The sequence below is a fragment of the Drosophila ananassae genome, chromosome 3L (assembly GCF_017639315.1).
Source record: "Drosophila ananassae strain 14024-0371.13 chromosome 3L, ASM1763931v2, whole genome shotgun sequence".
NCBI classification, from domain to species: Eukaryota; Metazoa; Arthropoda; class Insecta; order Diptera; family Drosophilidae; genus Drosophila; species Drosophila ananassae.
The window spans coordinates 4,331,512-4,352,983 of NC_057929.1; the positions used below are offsets into that span (position 1 = coordinate 4,331,512).

Genomic DNA, 21,472 nt, shown 5'->3' on the forward strand with positions numbered 1-21,472 from the left:
GTTTAATTTAAGGTTTCTAATATAAATTATCAATAAATATAAGAAGGTAGGACTATTTTATGTTAGTATCCTGCGAGTCCTTTTAAAACTATCTCCGATTGCTTCGGTCTATCGATAGTTGTGTCATCTTTGGCTGCCCACCACCAAAATCACAAAGAATCACAAAAAGACGGAAAACTCCCCAATCTGTGGAATTTCCGGAGACGAGAGCTCATTCATCAGCCAGATAAAGTAGCGGTCAGCATGCCCAAGCTCAAGAATCTGTTGCCCACCATCTTTGGCAGTAAGGAGGTGCAGAATGAGGACGAAGGACGACTGGAAAAGGATGCAGCACCCGTGGACGACAGCGAGGGAGATAACAATAACAGTGGGGCGCTATCGCTGCCTTCCAGCAGCACTCCAACAGTGTCAGCAGATCTCACAGAGTCCGTGATTCGCGAGCTAAGCGACCCCAACTATAACTCCATGGACGTGGTGCAGTCCGCCAATATTCCAGGTCCCTTGACCGCGGCCCAAACGAACAACACGATGAACGTGCACAGTGCCCAGCAACAGGTGGTTATGAACTTTTCGAATGCCAGCAACCTGCACTTCGGCTCTGTTTACAACTTCAACCAGAATCTGAGTGCTTCCAGCTCTCGAAAGAGCAGTGTTAGCGCCACGGAGGAGGGGGCCGCCACACCAGACTGCAAACGATCGGCCGCCACCCGTAAAACGGTTACCATCGTAACCATGATGCAGTCGCAGGAGGAACCGGATGTACGCTTGCTGGACGCAGTGGCCACGCACCTGGGTGAAGGTTGGAAGCAAGTTATGCGCGATCTAGGCCAGTCGGAGGGGCAAATCGACCAGGCGATAATCGATCATCAGATGCACGGAAATATCCGGGAGGTAAGTCAAATAATTTAAATTGAGACCACTACCTAAGCGCAATATTCATGTATTTCCAGGTGATTTACCAGCTCTTGCTTCAGTGGGTGCGCAGCTCAGAGAATGGCGTAGCCACCGTCGGACGACTCACTACGCTGCTGTGGGAGTCCCAGCACCGGGATTGCGTGCAGCGAATGAAACTGGTTTGGAAGGCACTGGAGAAGCGCAAGACGAACAGCTAGAGCCTGGGTTTAGAGCATTTGTCAATAATGATTCCAACCGAAAACGATAAATTGGAAGCAGCCTTCAGATGCCGAATTATGTCGGAGACTTTTCGAAAGGCTACAACTACCAATGATTGAGATACGCAGCGGCCTTCGTTTGCCGTCAGAGGATGAGAGAGGAGGAGAGATCATCAGGCAATAATGTGCAATATTTGTTTTATTAATCCAAACCTTCGAATAAGTGCCTTGATGTTTGCATTAATTAATTCTTAAGATGTGATATTTGTGTCGAAAGAACAACCAGCACCTGGAAGTTGGCATTTCGTAGCATTTTATAAAGAGTATAAAAATAGATGATTTATTATATAATCAGAGGCAATCTTATTTTTAACCTCTAAGCTAGGGTACAAAGTCACACAATCTTGGTGATCTTCGAAGTCAACATGTCAATCAACATCTGTGCGCCGTTGCCGTTGAGCGACTGGTAATTGGGTTGCTTCGCCATCCTGTCCAGCCAGCCGTTGAGTTTGGGATACCTCTGAGGATCGATACTAGCCAGTCCAACCAGACTCGAGACGGAGGAAACGATACTAAAGTCGGCGATGGTTATGCCCGATCCGCACAGATACGGCTGGTTGCCAATGAAGGTTTCCAGGAAGTCGTAGGCCTCGTAAATGGCATCGATCTTGGAGCGCGGCACCTCAGTTTTATTTTTGTAGAACAGCGGAGCAGCAATGTTCCGGATGCAGCCCTGGAACAAGACTCCCGACTCAAAGTGCAGGCGCTGATCAACCAGAGCCCGCTTGAAGTAATCCCTCGGATAAAGGGAATCGTCCTTGGCATATCTCCTTACAAGATAGGCACAAATGGCATGGCTCTCCCATATCCATCTGCCGTCGTCCTCCAACATGGGCACCGTGTGCTGGGGGTTCTTCAGGGTGTACTCTTTGGTCCTGTGCTCGCCGGCCAGAAGGTTAACCAGTTTGTACTCATACTGTAGACCCAGAGCATCCAAAGTCAGTTTGCAGGCCCGCACCGGTGGACTCGCCTCTACGCCGTAAAGTACAAGTTTACCCATAGTCCGATCGCTTTGAGTGTTGTTTCAAAACTAAACAGTCGTCCGGAATATCGCGAAACACGATCGGGCAGCGAGCATTTCAATTGATTCCATATATTATACCACTTCACTTAGCAAGTCAAAGCTTTTAACAAAACATGCTACATATTTATTTAAGTTTTAATGGTTTTAGCTAATATAAAAGTAATTAGTACGTATTGCATGTAATTGTTTATATTTTTAGATTGTTTGCAGGGGTTTTCTGCTTTGTAATAGGAACAGATATAGTATTTTGAGTGGGTGGTTTCTTATCACCTCTATAGTATTTAGTTATGAGATGTGGAAAATTCCATAACCCTTGGGAATAATTCTATTCCTCTATCTATATAGTGTTTTAAGTGTTAAATTTTTCCCATCGATTGTTTTAAAATTTAACTATAATTACTAGTTAGTGCTTTCTATGGAATTTCAAACAGGTGTTTATATTTAAAAACTTTTGTATATTAATTATTTAAAAATATGATGTTAAGATGCAAAGGTATAATTTATTTTTTTAAAGAACTCGGCAAATTTGCGAGCCCCCACTCCATTGGCCTCCTGGTAGTAGGGAAGCGCTTCCAGTCGCTTGATCCAGGCAGTGATTTTGGAATACTTCACAGGATTCACCTTCACAAAGACCTCCAGGGTAGTGATGGACGATATGAGACTGAAATCAGCAATCGTTAGTTGATTTCCGGCCACGTAGTCCTGCCCGCTGAGGAATGTCTCCAGGAAATCATAAACCTCAACAATGGCATCGTATCGTTCCCTGGGAATTACAAGGTTTTCAGCAACAACTGGCCTGACCAGGCTCCTCAACCCGCTGGCGAAGACCACACCCGATTCGAAGTGCAGACGCTGATCCACCACAGCTCGTTGGAGCAGATCCTTGGGATACAGGCTGTCGGTCTTGCCGTATTTCGACACCAGGTAGGTGATGATGGCATGCGAGTCCCAGATGAAGTGGCCATCGTCCTCCAGGGCGGGAACCGTGTGCTGGGGATTTCTCTTCAGGTATTCGGGTTTATAATGGTCCTTGTTCCTGGTGTTGACTTCTACGATTTCGTAGGGAACTCCGAGGGCTGCCAGCGTAAGCTTTACGGCCCTAAAAGGAGGACTGTCATCAAAACCATATAGTACTAGTTTTCCCATGTTAGCTCTTAAAGTTTTCCGTTAAAACTGAATGATCGTTTTTAAAAATACAAGCCATTTATTGACTAAGTGGGTTTAAGAGAGAGAGAATGCTCTTATCTCCACTCAGCCTTATCAGTTTTCTCTTCGAATTCAGGTGACAACTTTTAGAAGTTTAATTTTTAATTTATTTCTTACAACAATGAACATAAATGGGAATAATTTAAGTAATATAGTTTTTAAATAGCAATACTAAGTTTCAAAGGTAAAGTTAAACTTCCGAATATAGTCAGAAAACTCCCGAGCACCGCTCCCATTGGCCTCCTCGTAATAGGGAAGTTGTTCCAGTCTGTGGAACCAAGCAGATACTTTCGGGTACTTGGCCTGATCCACGTCCACAAATATTCTCATGGTGGAGATAGATGAGATCAGACTGAAATCGGCAATGGTCAGTTGCTTTCCGGCTATGTAGTCCTCATCCTTGAGAAGGGTCTCCAGAAGGTCGTAGGTCTCGATAACGGCCTCGTAACGCTCCTTGGGAATTACAGTCTGTCCATTAGTCACCGGCCTGACCATGCTCCTTAACCTTCCCTCGAAGATTACTCCCGATTCGAGGTGCAGCCGTTGATCCACCACAGCTCGCTGGAATAGATCCTTCGGATACAGGCTGTCGGTCTTGCCGTATTTGGACGCCAGATAGGCGATGATCGCATGGGAGTCCCAGATGTAGTGGCCATCGTCCTCCAAGGTGGGCACTGTATGCTGGGGATTTTTCTTCAGGTACTCCGGGGAACGATGGTCCTTTGCCATGGTATTCACCAGGACGAACTCGTAGGGCAGCCCGAGGGCAGCCAGGGTCAGTCTTACGGCCCGGACTGGGGGGCTCGCCGTTAAACCGTACAAAGTAAGTTTGCCCATTTTTATGTTAAGAGTTTCTTTCAATAACTGATTAAATCGAAATAAAGAGTCAAGCTATTTAAACGATTTTGGAAAGAGAAAAAGTTTAACGGAAGAGAGCGGATCCCAAAAAGCTCAGAGAAACAAGTTCTGGCTCTCTTTAACTTATTTCACCATATGTTTTTTCTGGAAAATTCTTCTTTAATTTACAAAAATCATCATTTGTGGCACAAGTGGCACGAATAATATCACTTTTCGAAGGTAAACTTAGTCTTTTTTATGCTGGCTGCGAATATACGAGCCCCTTTGCCATTGGCCTCTTCGTAGTATGGGAGTTTTTCCATTTTCCTGATCCAGGCATCAACCTTGGGATACTTCACAGGATCAAAGTACACGAAGGCGGGCAGTGAACTAACAGATGATATGAGACTGAAGTCAGCAATGGTCAAGTGACTGCCAGCCATGAAATCCTGCCCCTGAAGGAAGGTCTCTATGAAATCGTAAATCTCAGATATGGCCTCGCGTCGTTCTTGGGGCACAATCTTCCGGCCAAGAAAGAGCACTGGCTGGATAATACTCCTGATCCCGTTGGCAAAAACCACTCCGGAATCAAAGTGCAGCCTCTGATCCACCAGAGCTCTTTGGAGGAGATCCCTTGGATAGAGAGAGTCGGTTCTTCCGTACTTGGACACTAGATAGGCGTTGATAGCATGCGAGTCCCATAGGTAGTGACCATCATCCTCCAAAGTGGGGACTGTGTGCTGGGGATTCTTCCTCAAGTACTCCCCGGAAAGTTGATCCCTGTCCAAGACACTGATGTTAATGTATTTGTAGGCCAGGTTGAGGGCTGCCAGGGTTAGTTTTACGGCTCGAACTGGTGGACTGGGGTCCAAACCGTATAGTGTTAGGTTCACCATCTCATTTCTGAGGGGGCTCGTTATCGACTGATTGTTTGGAACCAAAAAGACAATTCTATTTTAAGAGTCTAGATCTTTGAAAGAGAAAATGTGAGGGATAATTGCTCTTAACTTTAATGAAAGTGATCTTAACTTCATATTACTTATCAAAATAAATATTTTTTATTAAAACTTTCTCGTGAAGTTAACATGACAGATGATTATTTTTCAAAGGTGAAACTCTTCTCCTTAACTTTCTCTGCAAATAGCTTGACTCCCTTGCCATTGGCCTCCTCGTAGTATGGCAGCTGCTCCAGCCTCTTGATCCAGGCATCTGTCCTGGGATATTTCACAGGATCGAAGGCCACAAAAGGCGCCAGGGAGGTCACCGACGAAACGAGACTAAAGTCCCCAATGGTCAACTGATTGCCAGCAATATAGTCGTGACCCTCCAGGAAGGTCTCCACGAAGTCATAGGCCTCAATGATGGCATCATACCGCTCCTTGGGAATCGATTTCTGGTTCAGGAAAATTACTGCCTTGGATATGCTGCGAAGGGCGTTGGCGAACAATACTCCGGACTCGAAATGCAATCGCTGATCGACCAGAGCCCGCTGCAGCAGATCCTTGGGGTAGAGAGAGTCGGACTTTCCGTACTTGGACACCAGATAGGCGATGATGGCGTGCGAATCCCAGATGAACTGACCATCGTCCTCCAACGTGGGCACCGTGTGCTGGGGGTTCTTCTTCAGAAACTCTGGGGAGAGCTGTTCCTTGCCCAGAACATTAACGTTAACATATTCGTAGGGCACGTCGAGGGCCGCCAGAGTCAGCTTCACGGCACGAACTGGGGGACTGGGATCCAAGCCGTACAAAGTAAGTTTTCCCATCTTGTCTCTATGGAAGCACCGGAGGAACTGACCGTTCCGCCTACAAATCAGTCTATTTATTATGTTTTTCAGAATTGTAAGAGAATTTATTGCAAATATTTTAAGAGTAAATAGTATAGATTTCATTTAACTCGGTTTGGATTTCAACATTTCAGGGAAATGCGATATTGTCACCGATCTGTAATAAATATTACAAGAAGATCCAAGAATCCCTCTAGATATACAGAGTTTTGTTTATAGTTACAAATATATTTAATATAAATAAACAATGATATTATTTTCTCTTATTTAAATAGTTAAACTCTTTATATGTTTTAACCTATCCCAACAACTGGTTTTATTAACTTCTACTTGATTCTTTAACAACTAAGAGAGCCCAGCAAATGAATAATTTCTACAGTGTTTTTTCTTTCTTATCGACTTTGACTTGTTTACAAAAATAAAAAAAACATCCACATACATAAATTTTTACAAATATATAGCATATCATTGGGAAGACCAACAGATGGACAACAATAACACAAGTCATGCTGACAAATTAAATGTAAACTTATGAAAATAATTTACACATGTAGGGCTTTGTATAAAGAGCTTTCATTATATTAGTTTAAGGGTTTTAAGACTTACAGAGAACGCTAATAACAGTAATTTTGAACCCCAAATATGTGGAGTACTCTATATTTCCAGCAAGATTTATTTAAGAGAACACTTAACCTAACCCTAACCTAACCTTATTCATAAGTTGTAGTTCAAAAAGATGCCCAATAAAATGTGAGAAAAAAATCTAAAAAATATTTTGTTCTCAGGATTTGATGCAGATTTATGGAGAATCGATCCACAAATCGATTAAGGTATTCCGCTCGAAAATCGGGCCACATTGGGGTCTCCATGCATTTTCAACATTTTGAAGGGGACCCATCAGGAAAATTGACAAAAAATTGAAAAAAATATTTTGTTCTCAGGTTTTGATGCAGATTTTTGGAGAATCGATCCACAAATCGTTTAAGGTATTCAGTTTAAGGATCGGATAGGAATTGGCCAAGATATAGCCTTCGCAGTGGGCCATATTGGGGTCTCCATGCATTTTCAACATTTTGAAGGGGACCCATCAGGAAAATTGACAAAAAATTGAAAAATATTTTGTTCTCAGGTTTTGATGCAGATTTATGGAGAATCGATCCACAAATCGTTTAAGGTATTCCGTTTAAGGATCGGATAGGAATTGGCCAAGATATAGCCTTCGCAGTGGGCCATATTGGGGTCTCCATGCATTTTCAACATTTTGAAGGGGACCCATCAGGAAAATTGACAAAAAATTGAAAAAAATATTTTGTTCTCAGGTTTTGATGCAGATTTATGAAGAATCGATCCACAAATCATTTAAGGTATTCCGTTTAAGGATCGGATGGAAATTGGCCAAGATATGGCCATCGAAGTGGGCCATATTGGCATTTTCCATGCATTTTCAACATTTTGAAGGGGACCCATCAGGAAAATTGACAAAAAATTGAAAAAATATTTTGTTCTCAGGTTTTGATGCAGATTTATGGAGAATCGATCCACAAATCGTTTAAGGTATTCCGTTTAAGGATCGGATAGGAATTGGCCAAGATATAGCCTTCGCAGTGGGCCATATTGGGGTCTCCATGCATTTTCAACATTTTGAAGGGGATCCATCAGGAAAATTGACAAAAAATCGAAAAAATATTTTGTTCTCAGGTTTTGATGCAGATTTATGGAGAATCGATCCACAAATCGTTTAAGGTATTCCGTTTAAGGATCGGATAGGAATTGGCCAAGATATAGCCTTCGCAGTGGGCCATATTGGGGTCTCCATGCATTTCAACATTTTGAAGGGGATCCATCAGGAAAATTGACAAAAAATCGAAAAAATATTTTGTTCTCAGGTTTTGATGCAGATTTATGGAGAATCGATCCACAAATCGTTTAAGGTATTCCGTTTAAGGATCGGATAGGAATTGGCCAAGATATAGCCTTCGCAGTGGGCCATATTGGGGTCTCCATGCATTTTCAACATTTTGAAGGGGATCCATCAGGAAAATTGAAAAAAAATCGAAAAAATATTTTGTTCTCAGGTTTTGATGCAGATTTATGGAGAATCGATCCACAAATCGTTTAAGGTATTCCGTTTAAGGATCGGATAGGAATTGGCCAAGATATATCCTCCACTGTGGCCCAAATTGTCCCTACCCGCATTTTAAAGGGGATGCTCCATAAATTTTGGGAAAATCTCTAAAAAATAGTTTGTTCTTAAGCATCGGATAGGAATTGGCAACGATGTAGCCTTCGCCTTTTAATGAAAAATAAAAACTCGTGGGTGCTCAACCAATTTATTTTAAACTAAAAGGGAGATTACTCAAAATAGGTCCTAAAACAGATCAATATTAGACACAATAGATTAATTTATATAGAAACTAAATACTTTACCAATTAAGAAATAGTTACATATATGAATAAATACAATTTTTAACTCAAAGTCTTTGGAGCTGGAAATTTTTACTAAGTGTGGTTGGTTGGAGGTGCACTTTAGGGGACAACCGTAAAGTTCTTGGACTTCAGGAGATTAACGAATTGAGTTGCTCCGCTGCCGTTGGCCTCCTCGTAGTAGGGCAGCTCCTTGAGCCTCTCCAGCCATGCCTCAATCTTAGGATACTTGGCCAAGTCCAGTTCCAGAAATACCCCAATCGAGGTGATGGTCGACACCAGACTGAAGTCGGCAATGGTCAGGTGGTCGCCAGCCAAGTAGTCGTGCTCCAAGAAGGACTCCACAAAATCGTAAATCTGGTTGACGTGATCCACCTGTTTCTGAGGCAGGGTGGGCTCCCCGTAGAAGAGAACCGGTCGGGTGAGCCGGCGGAGGGCAGCCTCGAACACCACTCCCGACTCAAAGTGCATCAGCTGATCCACCTTGGCCCGCTGGAGCAGATCCTTCGGATAGAGCTCATCGCTGGCGGCGTACTTCTCCACCAGGTAGGCCATAATGGCGTGCGAGTCCCAAATGTAGGCCTCATCGTCCTGCAACATTGGAACCGTATGCTGGGGGTTCTTCTTCGAGTACTCCTCGCCGTAGTTCTCCTTCTCGAACAGATTGACGAATATGTACTCGTAGGGCAGGTCCAAGGCCTTTAAAGTGAGCAGGCAAGCCCTGGTGGGTGGACTGGCGTCCAAGCCGTAAAGCGAGATCTTACCCATGCTCCAGTTGATTCACGAATGTGCGGCAAGTGCCGATTTTGGAAGGATTTATAGTCAGAGCAGGTCCTGGGAACTGACAGCCAGCTTATTGTTTTTTAATTGGATTCCACCCACTCTACTCGAAAGGGCACATAGTTGAGGGTTTAATTGTATACACTGTGAAATTATGGGAATATTTAATTAGATTTTAGAAAATAAAAATAAAAAAGAGTCCCTTTAAAATGTTCCACAATAAATTTTATTTGATTTCCTTATATTTTTTTTTGACAAGAAACTTAGAAACTCCAAAAACTATTTATTTTCAATTGTTGTCTAAGCTTCTGTGAATTTTTTCTCTCAGTGTGAGCAATGATAATCTTTTGTCAACAACTTTGTTTAATTAGTTGGAATGAAAAATAAATGTTCCATGACACTCGGTAATTGTGGGAACGACCTGCTTACAGGAGAGTCAGTTTGTCCTTCAAGAGCTCCACGTACTTCCTGGCTCCCGCCCCATTGGCCTCCTCGTAGTAGGGCAGCTCCTGGAGGCGCTCCAGCCAGGCGGTGATCTTCGGATACTTCTCCCCGTCCAGCTCCACGAAGGCCGGTAGCGAGGAGACAGTGGCCGCACAGCAGAAATCCGCCACTGTCATGATTTCTCCATTCACATAGGAATTCTCGCCCAGGAAGGTCTCCAGATGGCCATAACCATCACGGATGTTGTTGGCCTTCTCCTTGGGTATCTCCGTGACATTGTCGTATAAGTACGGAGCACAGACATTCCGCAGGGCCATGAACAGGGCACTGGCATCGAAATACAGGCGCTGATTAACCTGAGCCCGCTTCACCAGATCCTTGGGATACAGCTCATCCGACTTGGCGTACTTGTCCACCAAATAGCAGACAATCGCATGCGAGTCCCAGATCAGGGTTCCATTGTCATCCAGCAAGGGAATGGTGTGCTGGGGATTCTTCTCGAGGAACTCCTCCTTCTTGTGATCGCCAGCCAGCAGATCCACCTCCTTGAACTCGTAGTCCAGCTCCAGGGCCCGCAGTGTGAGCTGGCAGGACCTCACCGGTGGGCTGATGTCCAATCCGTAAAGCACAATTCCAGACATGATGCTAGCTCTATCAGTACTCTTACCGAAATGATACTGCTGTCCAGATTCCCTCAGCTATTTATACGATTTCCTCCACACCTTTGGAGTGGTCTTGGAGGGTGCAAGGGAGCAAGATTTCCTGCCAACTGGAAAGATGATCTTGGGTGCGGCTTCAGTCTGGGTACTACGAATTTCTGTTCCCCCGAAGGGCTACTTAATCTGATCATTTCTGTTGAATCACCCAGAAGGGGTGGGAGTACTTTCAGAGTAATTTTCAACATATTTATCCAATCGACGGGGATATCTCAAGTTCATAAAAGTGATTCATGGCACTAAGGGCAGTTAGTTTTTAAAGAGGCTAGGGGATTAGATCTTCTAGATTTATTGGGTTTTTGTTTCTATATATTAGGCCTTTATTGGCCCAATGTGGAACCAAAATGTGTTACTTTTTTATATTTAATTAAAATTTAATGAAGTTCTATTCTTTTCTTTCATAACTCCGATCATAAGTCAGAATCAAAGTAAAAATATTCAAAGCTTACTCGACAGACTATAAAATCTATTTTTTATTGTTAAGACATTTAAACTAGATAATATTTTAATAGTTATTAAACTAGTAACTGTAGAACTTGACTACATAATCTAATTTCCAATAATCCCTAACAGAACATCTGTTTTGGAGAAATCCCAGAACCCTCTAGTTCCTAGAAGTTTAGTTTCAAAAGAATAACAATTGAGAGTTATATTTCCATATCTTTTATTTCAAATTCTTAACTTGTTATATTTTTAGACAATTGTGAATTTCTTATTCTTAATAAACCCGACCACCTGCACTATCCTGGAACCATTGGCCTCCTCGTAGAATGGTAGTTTAATTATACGTTCCACCCAATCGGCCAACTTGGGGTATTCAGTGGCATTTACATCGAGGAAGGGAATTGTTGTTGACAAAACAGCAATCGTGTGAAAGTCGGCGATGGTCAGGTCATTTCCAGCCACATAGTCGCCCTTCTTCAGGAACAGGTTCAAGTTCTTGTACACCTCTTCCAGGGCATCGAACTTGGCCTTTGGTATTTCGGTTCTACCTTCTTTCAAGGGAATGAAGAGACCCTTGCCAGTGGTGACCATGACACTGGAATCGTAGTGGAGGCGCTGGTCCACAATCGCCCTCTTCTGCAGGTCCTTCGGATACATGGAGTCGTCCTTGCCATACTTGTCCACCAGATAGGCATCGATGGCATGACTGTCGTGGATGAAGAAGCCATCGTCCTCCAAGGTGGGCACTGTGTGCAGTGGATTGACCTTCAGGTACTCCGGTTTCAGGTGCTCTCCGGTCATCAAGTTGACAATCTTGTACTCGTACTTCAAGCCGAGGGCATGGAGGGTAAGGTGTACAGATCGAACTGGAGGACTTCCATCGATTCCATAGAGAGTTAGATTTGCCATTCTTCAGCTCTCAGTTCAGGGCTATAATTGATGAGTTGGAGCTATATTCTAGGGCTTTTATAGTCTGTATTTTTATTTATTTGCTTAATATTCCTTACATAAATAAACATTTCATTCGAAACTTGTGCTAGAATACTCTAATTTCGATTGGAACTGATTGAAAATCAATAATATAGAAGGCCAAATAGACAAAATCTATAAAAAACACTTTAATTATTTGATATGATTACTTTATAAATAGCATATCGATTTCTAACTACCATGGCCTGAGCAGCTTAGCAACCATGTTGTTATGTCACTAACTGGGTTTCCTTGAAAACTAATTAAAGAGGAAGGACTTTAAAATGAAAGGATATAGGGAGGTCCTTTAGCAGAACTAGAATAGAGAAGGATTTCGAAGAGAGATTTATTTAAAATCATTTATTTCCAGAATAAATATAAACAATTTCTAAACAATTGTAAAGTTCTTGCTTTGGATGAACTCATGGAGCTTCACCACCCGAGATCCATTGGCCTCCTCGTAGTATGGCAACTGCTTGATTCTCGCCACCCAGGCCGCCAGCTTGGGGTACTTGGTGGCATCGACCTCGAGGAACGCCACAATTCCAGTCAGACCGGAAATGACGGAGAAATCGGCTATGGTCAGTGTCTCTCCCGCCAGATAATCCGCACTTTCCAGAAACATGTTCAGATTCTTGTAGACGCCTTCGAGAGCATCGATACGGGCCTTGGGGATCTGCGAGTTGTTCTCCCAGAAGAGGGGGAAGGTGATGGCCCGGTTGGTGGTGACCACAACACTGGAGTTGTAGTGCAGTCGTTGGTCCACTATGGCCCTCTTCAGGAGATCCTTGGGGTAGAGGGAGTCGTCCTTGCCGTACTTGCTGACCAGGTAGGCGTTGATGGCGTGGCTATCGTACAGGTAGAAGCCATCGTCATCCAAGGTGGGCACCGTGTGCAGGGGATTCATCTTGAGGAACTCCGGCTGCAGGTGCTCCTTCTCGAAGAGATTAACCACCTTGAACTCGAACTCCAGCCCGAGGGCGTTCAAGGTGAGCAGCACGGAGCGAACCGGTGGACTGCGATCCACACCATAGAGCGTCAGTTTTCCCATAATGTTTGTGGTTGCAATGTTTGTTGGTAACTGTATTTAAATTCCCCAACACAAGTGTCTTATGTACCTGCCGTGATTTACTAAGTTTAAGAGAGCTTTTCCTTCTTTCTCTTATCTATGCCGGTGAATTGTTTACCTTTTAGTAAGAGTAAGAGATCTTCACTGACGTGGCTCGTCAAAAGCTCTTTAAGAACCTGTTATTGTTTACCTTCAGTAGCTGAGGTAAGAGAATAAAAAAATGTATATTTTTAATGAAATATTTATAAAAATAAAGGAATAACTTAGTTGATGGGAGTGCCTTTAGTTCAACTATGAAGTAATAGGAGAAAGTTAATAACTAGTTGGCAAGAAACACTGACCTAAGAGAGCTTTGATGATATCACTTAACCGGGCAAACAAAAGCTCTTAGCTGTCACTCTTTATTTTTGTTTCATATATAAAATCAATAAGCTACACTGGGCTACAAAGAACTACAATAAGGGTTAGTTAGTTTAATATTTAGTATATCTACTAATTAATTAAATAATTAATCAACAGTTGTGTAAAGTAAATCTAAACAATGGTAAAGTTTTTGCTTTTAACAAACTCCACAACTGGTGCTATCCTGGAGCCATTGGCCTCCTCGTAGAAGGGCAACTGCTTCATCCTTTTCAGCCAACTAGCCAAGTTTGGGAATTTATTTAAATCTACCTCCAGAAAGACAACCATTCCGGTTATCCAAGCAATGACATGGAGATCAGCTATGGTTAGAGTATTTCCAGCCAAGTACTCGTAATCTGTCAGAAAGAGATTCAAATTTTTATAAACTCCTTCCAAGGCATCTAATCTCGCTTTCGGAATCTCAAACTCATTCCTATAGAGGATGGGAAAGGTTATGGCCTTGCCGGTGGGCGTATTCACACTGGAGTTGTTGTGCAGTCGCTGGTCCACAATAGCCCTCTTCTGGAGATCCTTGGGGTAGAGGGAGTCGCCCTTGCCGTACTTGCTCACCAGGTAGGCGTTGATGGCGTGGCTATCGTACAGGTAGAAGCCATCGTCATCCAAGGTGGGCACCGTGTGCAAGGGATTCATCTTGAGGAACTCCGGCCTGAGCTGCTCCTTGGCGGAGAGATCCACGATCTTGTACTCAAAGTCCAGATCCAGAGCTCGAAGGGTCAAGAGCACCGATCGAACTGGGGGGCTTCGGTCTATTCCGTAAAGAGTTATCTTTCCCATGTTGTGTCTCTTTCGAGGTTCTTCAATCACTGAGCTTCAATTTATTCAAAGAGAGTGTTAAATAGCCCTCATCGAAGAGCTCGAAGAGCTTTGGCTGAAGATAGAGTATCTTGAAGATAAGGATTCTGAAGTGTTTGTTAAAAAAAGCTCTTTATGTTTTTTTGACAAACAATCAAAATGTGAAGTTATCAGTAATGCCAATGACCTAAATATGACCCATCATATATTATTTATAAAATCATTAAAACAATAAACATTTTTAATAACGTTTTCTTTTATTTCTTATATTAGTTTCTTTGGATCCTTGGGATGAAAACCCTCATATTTTAGGGCTAAGAAACCCTTTCAATTGAACTCAACTGGTCTAATTTCCAGTCCTTCATAATTTCCCCCAAACACAAGGTAATCTTATGAATTTTCTTTTGAAAATCAATCCTTTTTTGGAACTTGCAACCACATCCTAGACAATCTTGAAGTCCTTGCTCTGGATGAGTTGGATAATCTGCGCCAGTCTGGCTCCATTGGCCTCCTCGTAGTAGGGCAGTCGCTTCATCCTTTGCATCCAGCCAGCCAGTCGGAGGTATTTCGAGGATTCGATCTCCAGGAAGTGGACCATGCCGGAAAGCACAGCCAGGACATGGAAATCCACTATGGTCAGGTTGTCACCGGCCAGAAAATCGCTGCTCTTGAGGAACAAATTCAGGTTCTTGTACACCTCGGCCAAGTTATCGATCTTGGCCTTGGGAATCTCCGGGTTGTTTTGCCAAAAGACCTGATGCGTGATGGCCACACCAGCGGGCGCCACTGTGCCGGATTCGTAGAACAAACGCTGGTCGACAAGTGCCCTCTTCTGGAGGTCACGCGGATACAGTGAGTCATCCCTGCTGAACTTGCTGACGAGGTAGGAGTTTATGGCATGGCTGTCGCAGAGAATGAATCCATCGTCGTCGAGAACGGGAACGGTGTGCAGGGGATTCAGTTTGAGGAATTCCGGCTGGAGGTGCTCTCCGGTCAGTAGGTTGACCACCTTGTACTCAAAATCCAGACCCAAGGCCCTCATGGTGAGGATGACGGACCGAACCGGGGGACTACCATCAATTCCATAGAGCGTAAGCTTTCCCATTGCGATTGCGACTTTTCAGTTACGATTTGTATTACCAACTGGTGGCTAACTGGCCAACACCCTGGTCTTTTATACTTATCAGTCGGGCGATTGGGTGTTTAGTTTGATTATCAGACCTTTGCACTTGCCAGTGACTCGGCTATAACATAGCCATCGTCTCCATCGATTCCATATTGTAGATATGTCGTCGGTAAACACATCGTTTGGCTTTCAGTCGTGCGTCCCAGTGGTGTCTCGATAAGAATCTCCTTAGGTCTTAGACCCACTCTTGAATGGCCAACTATCAGCTGGTGATTAGCTTTCGGATGATAGTGAATCTATTGAATACCCACCCGAAACCAGCAAACATTTTGATTGGAGTGGCCGGAGGCCTTAGGCGAATGAGTCATAAAAATAATTAGGCTATATATTATAGACCTTAACTTTTTTTAAGATCACGATGACTTGTACTAGGGCAGTTTCATATAGCCTCCCAATTGTGAAATTGTTTTCTTTATAATTGTTTGTAATTTAGTTTCTAAGAAGAAGTCTTATCCTATTTTTTAAAGAAATGTGTATATTTTAAACATATATAGTCTTGTTATAAAGTTATATACTTATGTAGAGCTATAACCTTCATTTATTAAAAAATTTTATTTGGTAGCTTGATTTACTTGAAAATTTATAGCTTGATTTTCTTACTACCGTTTTATTTTTACAATTACTATTTTTTTACAATTCTATTTAAGGAGAAGTACTATAATATTTCTGATAATTATCAGATACCATCCTTGTATCTCCTTGAATTTTGTTAACAAATTCTGATTTTTGAATCTACTACCTATCACTGCCCTTAAAAATCAAATAAATTTAAATACATTATCCACATATTTCTTTCAATAATTTATTAACTTTTTATATACAATAAATAACTAAAAATCAGACAATAGTAAACTTCTTGGTGGAAATAAGGCCAAGCAGCTGCTTAGCCGGAATGCCATTGGCCTTCTCGTAGTAGGGCAGTGCCTTGATCCTCTGGAACCAGGCGGCCAGCTTGGGGTACTTGGTGGCATCCACTTCGAGGAACAGGACCATTCCTGTGAGGACAGCAGTCACTGAGAAGTCAGCAATGGTCAGTTGGTCGCCGGCCAGGTAATCGCCACTCTCCAGGAACAAGTTCAGATTCTTGTACACGGCCTCCAGGGCGTCGATCTTGGCCTTGGGGATCTCCAGATTATTCTCCCAAAGCAGTGGCGCAATGATGGCTCTTGCCGTGCTGGTGACCACACTGGAGTCGTAGTGCAGACGCTGATCCACGATGGCCTTCTTCTGGAGGTCCTTGGGGTAGAGGGAGTCGTCCTTGCCGTACTTGCTCACCAGGTAGGCGTTGATGGCGTGGCTATCGTACAGGTAGAAACCATTGTCATCCAAGGTGGGCACTGTGTGCAGGGGATTGATCTTCAGGAACTCCGGCTTCAGGTGCTCCTTCTCCAGCAGATTCACGATCTTGTACTCAAAGTCCAGGCCCAGGGCGTTCAGGGTGAGGAATACCGATCGGCATGGAGGACTTCCATCGATTCCGTAAAGCGTAAGTTTTCCCATTTTGTTATTTGTCCGGTCGCTTAACAAAAACTGATTGGAAATATTGAAAAACGAAAGGTTTATATAGCCGGGCTGTCTCTTAATTTAAGAGAACTTTGCCATGTTGTTATGACTAAGCATTTTTTAAAAATATCATTCCGGTATATCTTATATATTTTAATACTCTCTTGACCGAAGAGAGCTTTTAATAAACGACTCTCTTAGTCATCAAGTTGGAATTCAATTTCTAAAATTGAAATTATAAAAGAGCTTCCTACAACTATTTATTTGTTTCTCTATTTATTACAAAACTTTAGTTTTATTTGCTAATGATTCAGCAAAAAAAAGACTGTGCTTGCAAATAAAAAATAGTTTTTTCTAGAAAAAAAATAAATAGAGAATTTAATGCAAACAAAAGCTAAAAGTGGCATGTATCTCCCATGCCTAGTATATAAAGCTTATTGTGTTATCTAAGCTTGGGTTTCTGTTTGTTTTTTTGTTCAATTTGCATATGGTAACCCCTATTTGCATATTTGCTGAAATTATAATTAATTAAAACAAATACAAGCCCCCAAAGAGCGACTAGTTTGTGACTAAACATCTGGACTTCTTAATTAGACTTTTTTTCTTAAAGTTCCCCCAAAAAAAAGTAATTTTCTAATGGAAATACCTGGTCTGTTTTGAAATAAAAATACTGCAAATACTGTAAAATATATATTATTTATTGGCTTTTTAAATTCGGATTCAATGCTCCAAGGTCAGAACGGGCCGGAGCAGCTCAATGTACTCCTTCAAGCCCCCCTCGTAGTCGGGCAACTTGGAGAGGCGCTCCAGCCAGGCGGCCACCTTGGGATACTTGGTGGCGTCCAGCTCGAGAATGGCGGCCAACGAGGAGGCAGTGGCTCCACAGCACAGATCCGCCACAGTCAGGGTGGACCCAGTGACATAGGGATTGTCCCCCAAAAAGGACTCCAGGATGGCATAGCCCGACTTGATGTTGTCCACCTTTTCCTTGGGCACTAGAGTCACATTGTGGTAGAAATAGGGAATACTGACGTTCCGCAAGGACATAAACAGGACACTGGCATCGAAGTAGAGTCGCTGATTCACCTGGGCCCGTGCCAGCAGATCCTTGGGATACAGCTCATCCGTCTTGGCATACTTGTCCACCAAATAACAGACAATGGCATGCGAGTCCCAGATGAGAGCTCCATTATCTTCCAACAGGGGCACTGTGTTCTGGGGATTCTTTTTCTTAAACTCCTCCTTGAAGTGCTCCCCAGCCAACACATCGACCTGCTTGTACTGATAGTCCAAGTCCAGAGCTCGCAGGACCAACTTGCAGGCCCTGACTGGTGGACTTATGTCCAAACCGTATAGCACCAAGCCCGACATGATCCGACCCCTGCGAATAGCTTAGTTATACTGAAGTGGCGGTGCTGGCAGTGTCATTAAATAAGCTTCTCCCCTGGGAAATCAGAACTAGATTAAATAAGCAAAATGGACAAGTGGCAGTGTACATATGTTCATGAGAGCCACACCCGTGTAATAGATGGGAACTATTCAATGAAAAAAAAAAAAACAGTTCATGAAACCCAACACGATAGCAGCTATCACATTTAGAATTATGGAATATTTTTTCATTAAAATCAAAGATTACATTATCATACTTTTATTCTCTTATCATACACTTCAAGATATTACAAATATTTTCATTTTTTAATCTCCCAATTTGGTCCACTTGCTGCGCAGGAAGGAGCAGTAGTTGTTGGCATGCTCCTCATTGATATCCTTAAAGTGGGGTGTCTGGTTGAGACGAGCCAGCCAGGCTGTGACCTTGGGGTAGACCGCAGGATCGATGTCCACGGCGGCGGGCAGACTGGTCACAGTGGGGCCTGTGCAAATGTCAGCCAGGGTCAGGGAGTCCCCCACCAGATAGTCACTACCCGACAGGAAGGTCTCCAACAGCTTCAGACCCCGATGGATGTTATTGAGCTTCTCCTGGGCCACCACAGTCACTCCACTGACCCAGAACGGGCCACTAACACTGGCCAGGGAGGGGAACAAGACACTGGCATCGAAGAAGAGCCGCTGGTTGATGGCCGCCCTCTTGGCCAGGTCCTTGGGATACAATTCATCCGACTTGCCGTACTTGTCCACCAAGTAGATGGCAATGGCGTGCGAGTCCCAGATCACAGTGCCGTTGTCATCCAGAACTGGCACCGTGTGCTGTGGATTCTTCTTCAGGAAATCCTCGCTCAGGTGCTCCCCAGCCTGCAGGTTCACCTCCTTGTATTCGTAGTCCAGGCCCAGAGCCTTCAGGGTGATCTTCACAGCCCTCACACAAGGACTCAGATCCACTCCGTACAGTACGATTCCCGACTTGGACATGTTAGAGTTTCAGTGTAGTATCTCCGGCCACGACTCGCTTATTACTGATCATCTGATTCGATTTTTATAATGTTTGTGGGTGAGAGCTTTTGGCTAGAACTAGCGGCTTGCCGGCATTCGTAGATAAAAGCTCTCAAATGTTTGTTTTCAAGCTGACATGCCTCCCTCTATATAATATAGAACCTAAAAAATATATACATATCTTTCTGTGGCTTCCATCCATCACCATTTCATCATTTCCAAAAATTTTGGCGAATCGGCAGTATTCTGGAACTATTGAGTCGAACTTTAAATGATAAGAAAATATGTTTTGTCAGCATGAAGGGGGATTTTTTTCATAAATTTCACAAGAAAGCATTACTATACCCGGTACTTGGCAGAATTTATTTAAATGGTAGAGAGATAGAGATCATCTATAGGACTAAACACTTGACTAATAGAGAGCCATCTCTCAGATCTTATAGTATTTATTAAATATTTTATAATTAGCTAACTTTTATTAATAGCTACCTATACAATAGATTCTTAAGGTAAAGAAATAGCCTTGTCACCCAAAAAGTAGGCAATATATTATACATTTTAAATAAATTGGAAAGAATCAAACAAAATCTCAATAAATCTATTAATCTATGGGGGACATTTTCGTGAAAATATGCTTTCTGGACATTTAATAAAGAATATTCCTAACTAACTAATATAAATCAAATAAGAAATAACACAAGATAAGTTATAAGAAACCAATGAAATTCAAAATTGCTTCTATATTATGATAACTCTCCTCAAGCCATGGAGAAATATTAATTTAATATTTAATATTTATTTTAAAATCCATAAAAATACATAATTAGCCAAGTTAGTCTCCCAGTTTGGTCCACTGGCTGCGCATGAAGGCGCAGTAATTTTTGGCATTTGCTTCATTAATCTCCTTGAAATAAGGAATCTGGTTCAGTCGCTCCAGCCAGGCGGCAGTCTTGGGATAAACAGATGGATCGATGTCCACGGCTACGGGTAGGCAGGACACTGTGGGTCCAGTGGACAGGTCGGCCAGGGTCACGGAGTCGCCAGCCAGATACTTGCTGTTGGCCAGGAAGGTCTCCAACATCTTCAAGCCCCGATGAATGGTGTCCAGTTTCTCCTGGGCCACGACAGTGGATCCGCTTATCCAGAACGGAGCAGTCACACTGGCAATGGAGGCGTAGATGACACTGGCATCGAAGAAGAGCCGTTGGTTGATGGCCGCCCTCTTGGCCAGGTCCTTGGGATACAACTCGTCCGACTTGCCGTACTTGTCCACCAAGTAGGTGGCAATGGCGTGCGAGTCCCAGATGTAGGTGCCATTGTCATCCAAAACGGGTACCGTGTGCTGGGGATTCATTTTCAGATACTCCTCCGAGAGGTGCTCGCCCTTCTGCATGTTGACCTCCTTGAACTCATAGTCCACGTCCAGAGCCTTGAGGACCAGTTTCACGGTCCTGACACAAGGACTTAGGTCCGCTCCGTAAAGTACTATTCCCGACTTGGACATTGTGGGTATTTTTAGTGCAACTTGTTGATTTCGACTGATCTGATCTCTTGGTTCTTATAGAATTATAAACAGTTTTGCCGAAAGCTTTTTTTGCTAAGAGAGAGCTTAAGAGAGTAAGCTTTTCTTTTGTTTTTGTTTCCAAGTCAAGCCAAATAACAAAACTCGGCATGACTGTGTGATTATTTCACACACACACACTTGAATTAGCCCACAAACACCAATGCAATTACTCATACAGGAGAGTTTTCTTTATTCTCTTATGGGGGAAAGAAACTTGAAAGTTTTGAAAGCTTCAAAAGAGCTTTAATAGCTTTAAGATTTAAGTTTAGTTCTTTAGTTCAGTTTGTTTATTCAAGCCTTAAATTAAACTTTTAGTGGCTTACTAATTTAGTAAAAGCTATTTAATAAGAAGGGTGTTCCTTTCAAGTACTTGCAACTTTTTTATAGAAATATTTAATTAATTCTAAATATTCTATTCAAAAATGTGAGAAAATCAACCTTTAAATTCCTTAAACATTCAACCTTAATTAAGATTGACTTTTATACAAGCCGGCCAAGGTGTTCCCCCAAATAAGCCCCCAATTATTCACAAGTTAAATAATCCCATAAGAGGTCCTAATCCTCTTCCACCCACAATGAATACCCAAATTTTGAAAGACAGTCGAGCAAATATTGACGCAGTCAGAGATAGTTGGGGAGTCGGGGGAGGGCCGACTTATCTCCGGCATTAATAAACAATCAGGCAACTTAAACTTGCAGCATTATGACGTCTTTGTGATAACTATCTTGAAAACAAAATTAAGTT

General features: G+C 42.8%; 16 protein-coding genes across 16 annotated transcripts; 1 reads left to right on the forward strand and 15 right to left on the reverse strand.

The window, feature by feature from the left end:
• Window positions 1–131: 131 nt before the first annotated feature.
• Window positions 132–1,463, forward strand: LOC6495612 (protein immune deficiency). Its single transcript, XM_001959167.4, has 2 exons — window positions 132–891; window positions 951–1,463. The coding sequence occupies exons 1-2, from the start codon at window positions 244–246 to the stop codon at window positions 1,110–1,112; spliced, it is 810 nt and encodes a 269-aa protein (XP_001959203.1). The 5' UTR covers window positions 132–243; the 3' UTR covers window positions 1,113–1,463.
• Window positions 1,425–2,358, reverse strand: LOC6495031 (glutathione S-transferase 1). Its single transcript, XM_001959168.4, has one exon. The coding sequence runs from the start codon at window positions 2,170–2,172 to the stop codon at window positions 1,507–1,509; it is 666 nt and encodes a 221-aa protein (XP_001959204.1). The 5' UTR covers window positions 2,173–2,358; the 3' UTR covers window positions 1,425–1,506.
• Window positions 2,359–2,512: 154 nt separating this feature from the next.
• On the reverse strand, window positions 2,513–3,363 carry LOC6495030 (glutathione S-transferase 1). The gene has a single exon (XM_001959169.4). It carries the CDS (start codon window positions 3,340–3,342, stop codon window positions 2,677–2,679), a length of 666 nt encoding a protein of 221 aa, XP_001959205.1. The 5' UTR covers window positions 3,343–3,363; the 3' UTR covers window positions 2,513–2,676.
• Window positions 3,364–3,573: 210 nt separating this feature from the next.
• On the reverse strand, window positions 3,574–4,239 carry LOC6495029 (glutathione S-transferase 1). Its single transcript, XM_001959170.4, has one exon. The coding sequence runs from the start codon at window positions 4,237–4,239 to the stop codon at window positions 3,574–3,576; it is 666 nt and encodes a 221-aa protein (XP_001959206.1).
• A 227-nt stretch (window positions 4,240–4,466) lies between these two features.
• Window positions 4,467–5,263, reverse strand: LOC6495028 (glutathione S-transferase 1). The gene has a single exon (XM_001959171.4). The coding sequence runs from the start codon at window positions 5,133–5,135 to the stop codon at window positions 4,467–4,469; it is 669 nt and encodes a 222-aa protein (XP_001959207.1). The 5' UTR covers window positions 5,136–5,263.
• Window positions 5,264–5,274: 11 nt separating this feature from the next.
• Window positions 5,275–6,043, reverse strand: LOC6495027 (glutathione S-transferase 1). The gene has a single exon (XM_001959172.4). It carries the CDS (start codon window positions 6,002–6,004, stop codon window positions 5,336–5,338), a length of 669 nt encoding a protein of 222 aa, XP_001959208.1. The 5' UTR covers window positions 6,005–6,043; the 3' UTR covers window positions 5,275–5,335.
• Window positions 6,044–8,337: 2,294 nt separating this feature from the next.
• On the reverse strand, window positions 8,338–9,251 carry LOC6495025 (glutathione S-transferase 1). Its single transcript, XM_001959173.4, has one exon. It carries the CDS (start codon window positions 9,215–9,217, stop codon window positions 8,552–8,554), a length of 666 nt encoding a protein of 221 aa, XP_001959209.1. The 5' UTR covers window positions 9,218–9,251; the 3' UTR covers window positions 8,338–8,551.
• A 202-nt stretch (window positions 9,252–9,453) lies between these two features.
• Window positions 9,454–10,363, reverse strand: LOC6495024 (glutathione S-transferase 1). Its single transcript, XM_001959174.4, has one exon. It carries the CDS (start codon window positions 10,312–10,314, stop codon window positions 9,655–9,657), a length of 660 nt encoding a protein of 219 aa, XP_001959210.1. The 5' UTR covers window positions 10,315–10,363; the 3' UTR covers window positions 9,454–9,654.
• Window positions 10,364–11,049: 686 nt separating this feature from the next.
• On the reverse strand, window positions 11,050–11,785 carry LOC6495023 (glutathione S-transferase 1-1). The gene has a single exon (XM_001959175.4). The coding sequence runs from the start codon at window positions 11,740–11,742 to the stop codon at window positions 11,083–11,085; it is 660 nt and encodes a 219-aa protein (XP_001959211.1). The 5' UTR covers window positions 11,743–11,785; the 3' UTR covers window positions 11,050–11,082.
• A 362-nt stretch (window positions 11,786–12,147) lies between these two features.
• On the reverse strand, window positions 12,148–12,903 carry LOC6495022 (glutathione S-transferase 1). The gene has a single exon (XM_001959176.4). It carries the CDS (start codon window positions 12,851–12,853, stop codon window positions 12,191–12,193), a length of 663 nt encoding a protein of 220 aa, XP_001959212.1. The 5' UTR covers window positions 12,854–12,903; the 3' UTR covers window positions 12,148–12,190.
• A 193-nt stretch (window positions 12,904–13,096) lies between these two features.
• On the reverse strand, window positions 13,097–14,263 carry LOC6495021 (glutathione S-transferase 1). Its single transcript, XM_001959177.4, has one exon. The coding sequence runs from the start codon at window positions 14,066–14,068 to the stop codon at window positions 13,406–13,408; it is 663 nt and encodes a 220-aa protein (XP_001959213.1). The 5' UTR covers window positions 14,069–14,263; the 3' UTR covers window positions 13,097–13,405.
• Window positions 14,264–14,324: 61 nt separating this feature from the next.
• Window positions 14,325–16,053, reverse strand: LOC6495020 (glutathione S-transferase 1). Its single transcript, XM_001959178.4, has one exon. It carries the CDS (start codon window positions 15,189–15,191, stop codon window positions 14,529–14,531), a length of 663 nt encoding a protein of 220 aa, XP_001959214.1. The 5' UTR covers window positions 15,192–16,053; the 3' UTR covers window positions 14,325–14,528.
• A 7-nt stretch (window positions 16,054–16,060) lies between these two features.
• On the reverse strand, window positions 16,061–16,816 carry LOC6495019 (glutathione S-transferase 1-1). Its single transcript, XM_001959179.4, has one exon. The coding sequence runs from the start codon at window positions 16,770–16,772 to the stop codon at window positions 16,110–16,112; it is 663 nt and encodes a 220-aa protein (XP_001959215.1). The 5' UTR covers window positions 16,773–16,816; the 3' UTR covers window positions 16,061–16,109.
• Window positions 16,817–17,452: 636 nt separating this feature from the next.
• LOC6495018 (glutathione S-transferase 1) lies at window positions 17,453–18,184 on the reverse strand. Its single transcript, XM_001959180.4, has one exon. The coding sequence runs from the start codon at window positions 18,144–18,146 to the stop codon at window positions 17,496–17,498; it is 651 nt and encodes a 216-aa protein (XP_001959216.1). The 5' UTR covers window positions 18,147–18,184; the 3' UTR covers window positions 17,453–17,495.
• Window positions 18,185–18,407: 223 nt separating this feature from the next.
• LOC6495017 (glutathione S-transferase 1) lies at window positions 18,408–19,196 on the reverse strand. The gene has a single exon (XM_001959181.4). It carries the CDS (start codon window positions 19,140–19,142, stop codon window positions 18,471–18,473), a length of 672 nt encoding a protein of 223 aa, XP_001959217.1. The 5' UTR covers window positions 19,143–19,196; the 3' UTR covers window positions 18,408–18,470.
• Window positions 19,197–19,906: 710 nt separating this feature from the next.
• Window positions 19,907–20,720, reverse strand: LOC6495016 (glutathione S-transferase 1). The gene has a single exon (XM_001959182.4). It carries the CDS (start codon window positions 20,665–20,667, stop codon window positions 19,996–19,998), a length of 672 nt encoding a protein of 223 aa, XP_001959218.1. The 5' UTR covers window positions 20,668–20,720; the 3' UTR covers window positions 19,907–19,995.
• Between the last annotated feature and the right edge of the window lie 752 nt (window positions 20,721–21,472).

What these genes read in the sequence shown, in the direction of transcription:
- LOC6495019 (XM_001959179.4), bottom strand. Translation starts at nt 16,772, where the DNA reads ATGGGAAAACTTACGCTTTACGGAATCGATGGAAGTCCTCCATGCCGA.
- LOC6495028 (XM_001959171.4), bottom strand. Translation starts at nt 5,135, where the DNA reads ATGGTGAACCTAACACTATACGGTTTGGACCCCAGTCCACCAGTTCGA.
- LOC6495018 (XM_001959180.4), bottom strand. Translation starts at nt 18,146, where the DNA reads ATGTCGGGCTTGGTGCTATACGGTTTGGACATAAGTCCACCAGTCAGG.
- LOC6495021 (XM_001959177.4), bottom strand. Translation starts at nt 14,068, where the DNA reads ATGGGAAAGATAACTCTTTACGGAATAGACCGAAGCCCCCCAGTTCGA.
- LOC6495020 (XM_001959178.4), bottom strand. Translation starts at nt 15,191, where the DNA reads ATGGGAAAGCTTACGCTCTATGGAATTGATGGTAGTCCCCCGGTTCGG.
- LOC6495029 (XM_001959170.4), bottom strand. Translation starts at nt 4,239, where the DNA reads ATGGGCAAACTTACTTTGTACGGTTTAACGGCGAGCCCCCCAGTCCGG.
- LOC6495017 (XM_001959181.4), bottom strand. Translation starts at nt 19,142, where the DNA reads ATGTCCAAGTCGGGAATCGTACTGTACGGAGTGGATCTGAGTCCTTGT.
- LOC6495024 (XM_001959174.4), bottom strand. Translation starts at nt 10,314, where the DNA reads ATGTCTGGAATTGTGCTTTACGGATTGGACATCAGCCCACCGGTGAGG.
- LOC6495025 (XM_001959173.4), bottom strand. Translation starts at nt 9,217, where the DNA reads ATGGGTAAGATCTCGCTTTACGGCTTGGACGCCAGTCCACCCACCAGG.
- LOC6495612 (XM_001959167.4), top strand. Translation starts at nt 244, where the DNA reads ATGCCCAAGCTCAAGAATCTGTTGCCCACCATCTTTGGCAGTAAGGAG. An exon ending in TGCACGGAAATATCCGGGAG is followed by an intron (nt 892 to 950) that starts GTAAGTCAAATA and finishes ATGTATTTCCAG; the next exon opens with GTGATTTACCAGCTCTTGCT.
- LOC6495030 (XM_001959169.4), bottom strand. Translation starts at nt 3,342, where the DNA reads ATGGGAAAACTAGTACTATATGGTTTTGATGACAGTCCTCCTTTTAGG.
- LOC6495022 (XM_001959176.4), bottom strand. Translation starts at nt 12,853, where the DNA reads ATGGGAAAACTGACGCTCTATGGTGTGGATCGCAGTCCACCGGTTCGC.
- LOC6495027 (XM_001959172.4), bottom strand. Translation starts at nt 6,004, where the DNA reads ATGGGAAAACTTACTTTGTACGGCTTGGATCCCAGTCCCCCAGTTCGT.
- LOC6495023 (XM_001959175.4), bottom strand. Translation starts at nt 11,742, where the DNA reads ATGGCAAATCTAACTCTCTATGGAATCGATGGAAGTCCTCCAGTTCGA.
- LOC6495031 (XM_001959168.4), bottom strand. Translation starts at nt 2,172, where the DNA reads ATGGGTAAACTTGTACTTTACGGCGTAGAGGCGAGTCCACCGGTGCGG.
- LOC6495016 (XM_001959182.4), bottom strand. Translation starts at nt 20,667, where the DNA reads ATGTCCAAGTCGGGAATAGTACTTTACGGAGCGGACCTAAGTCCTTGT.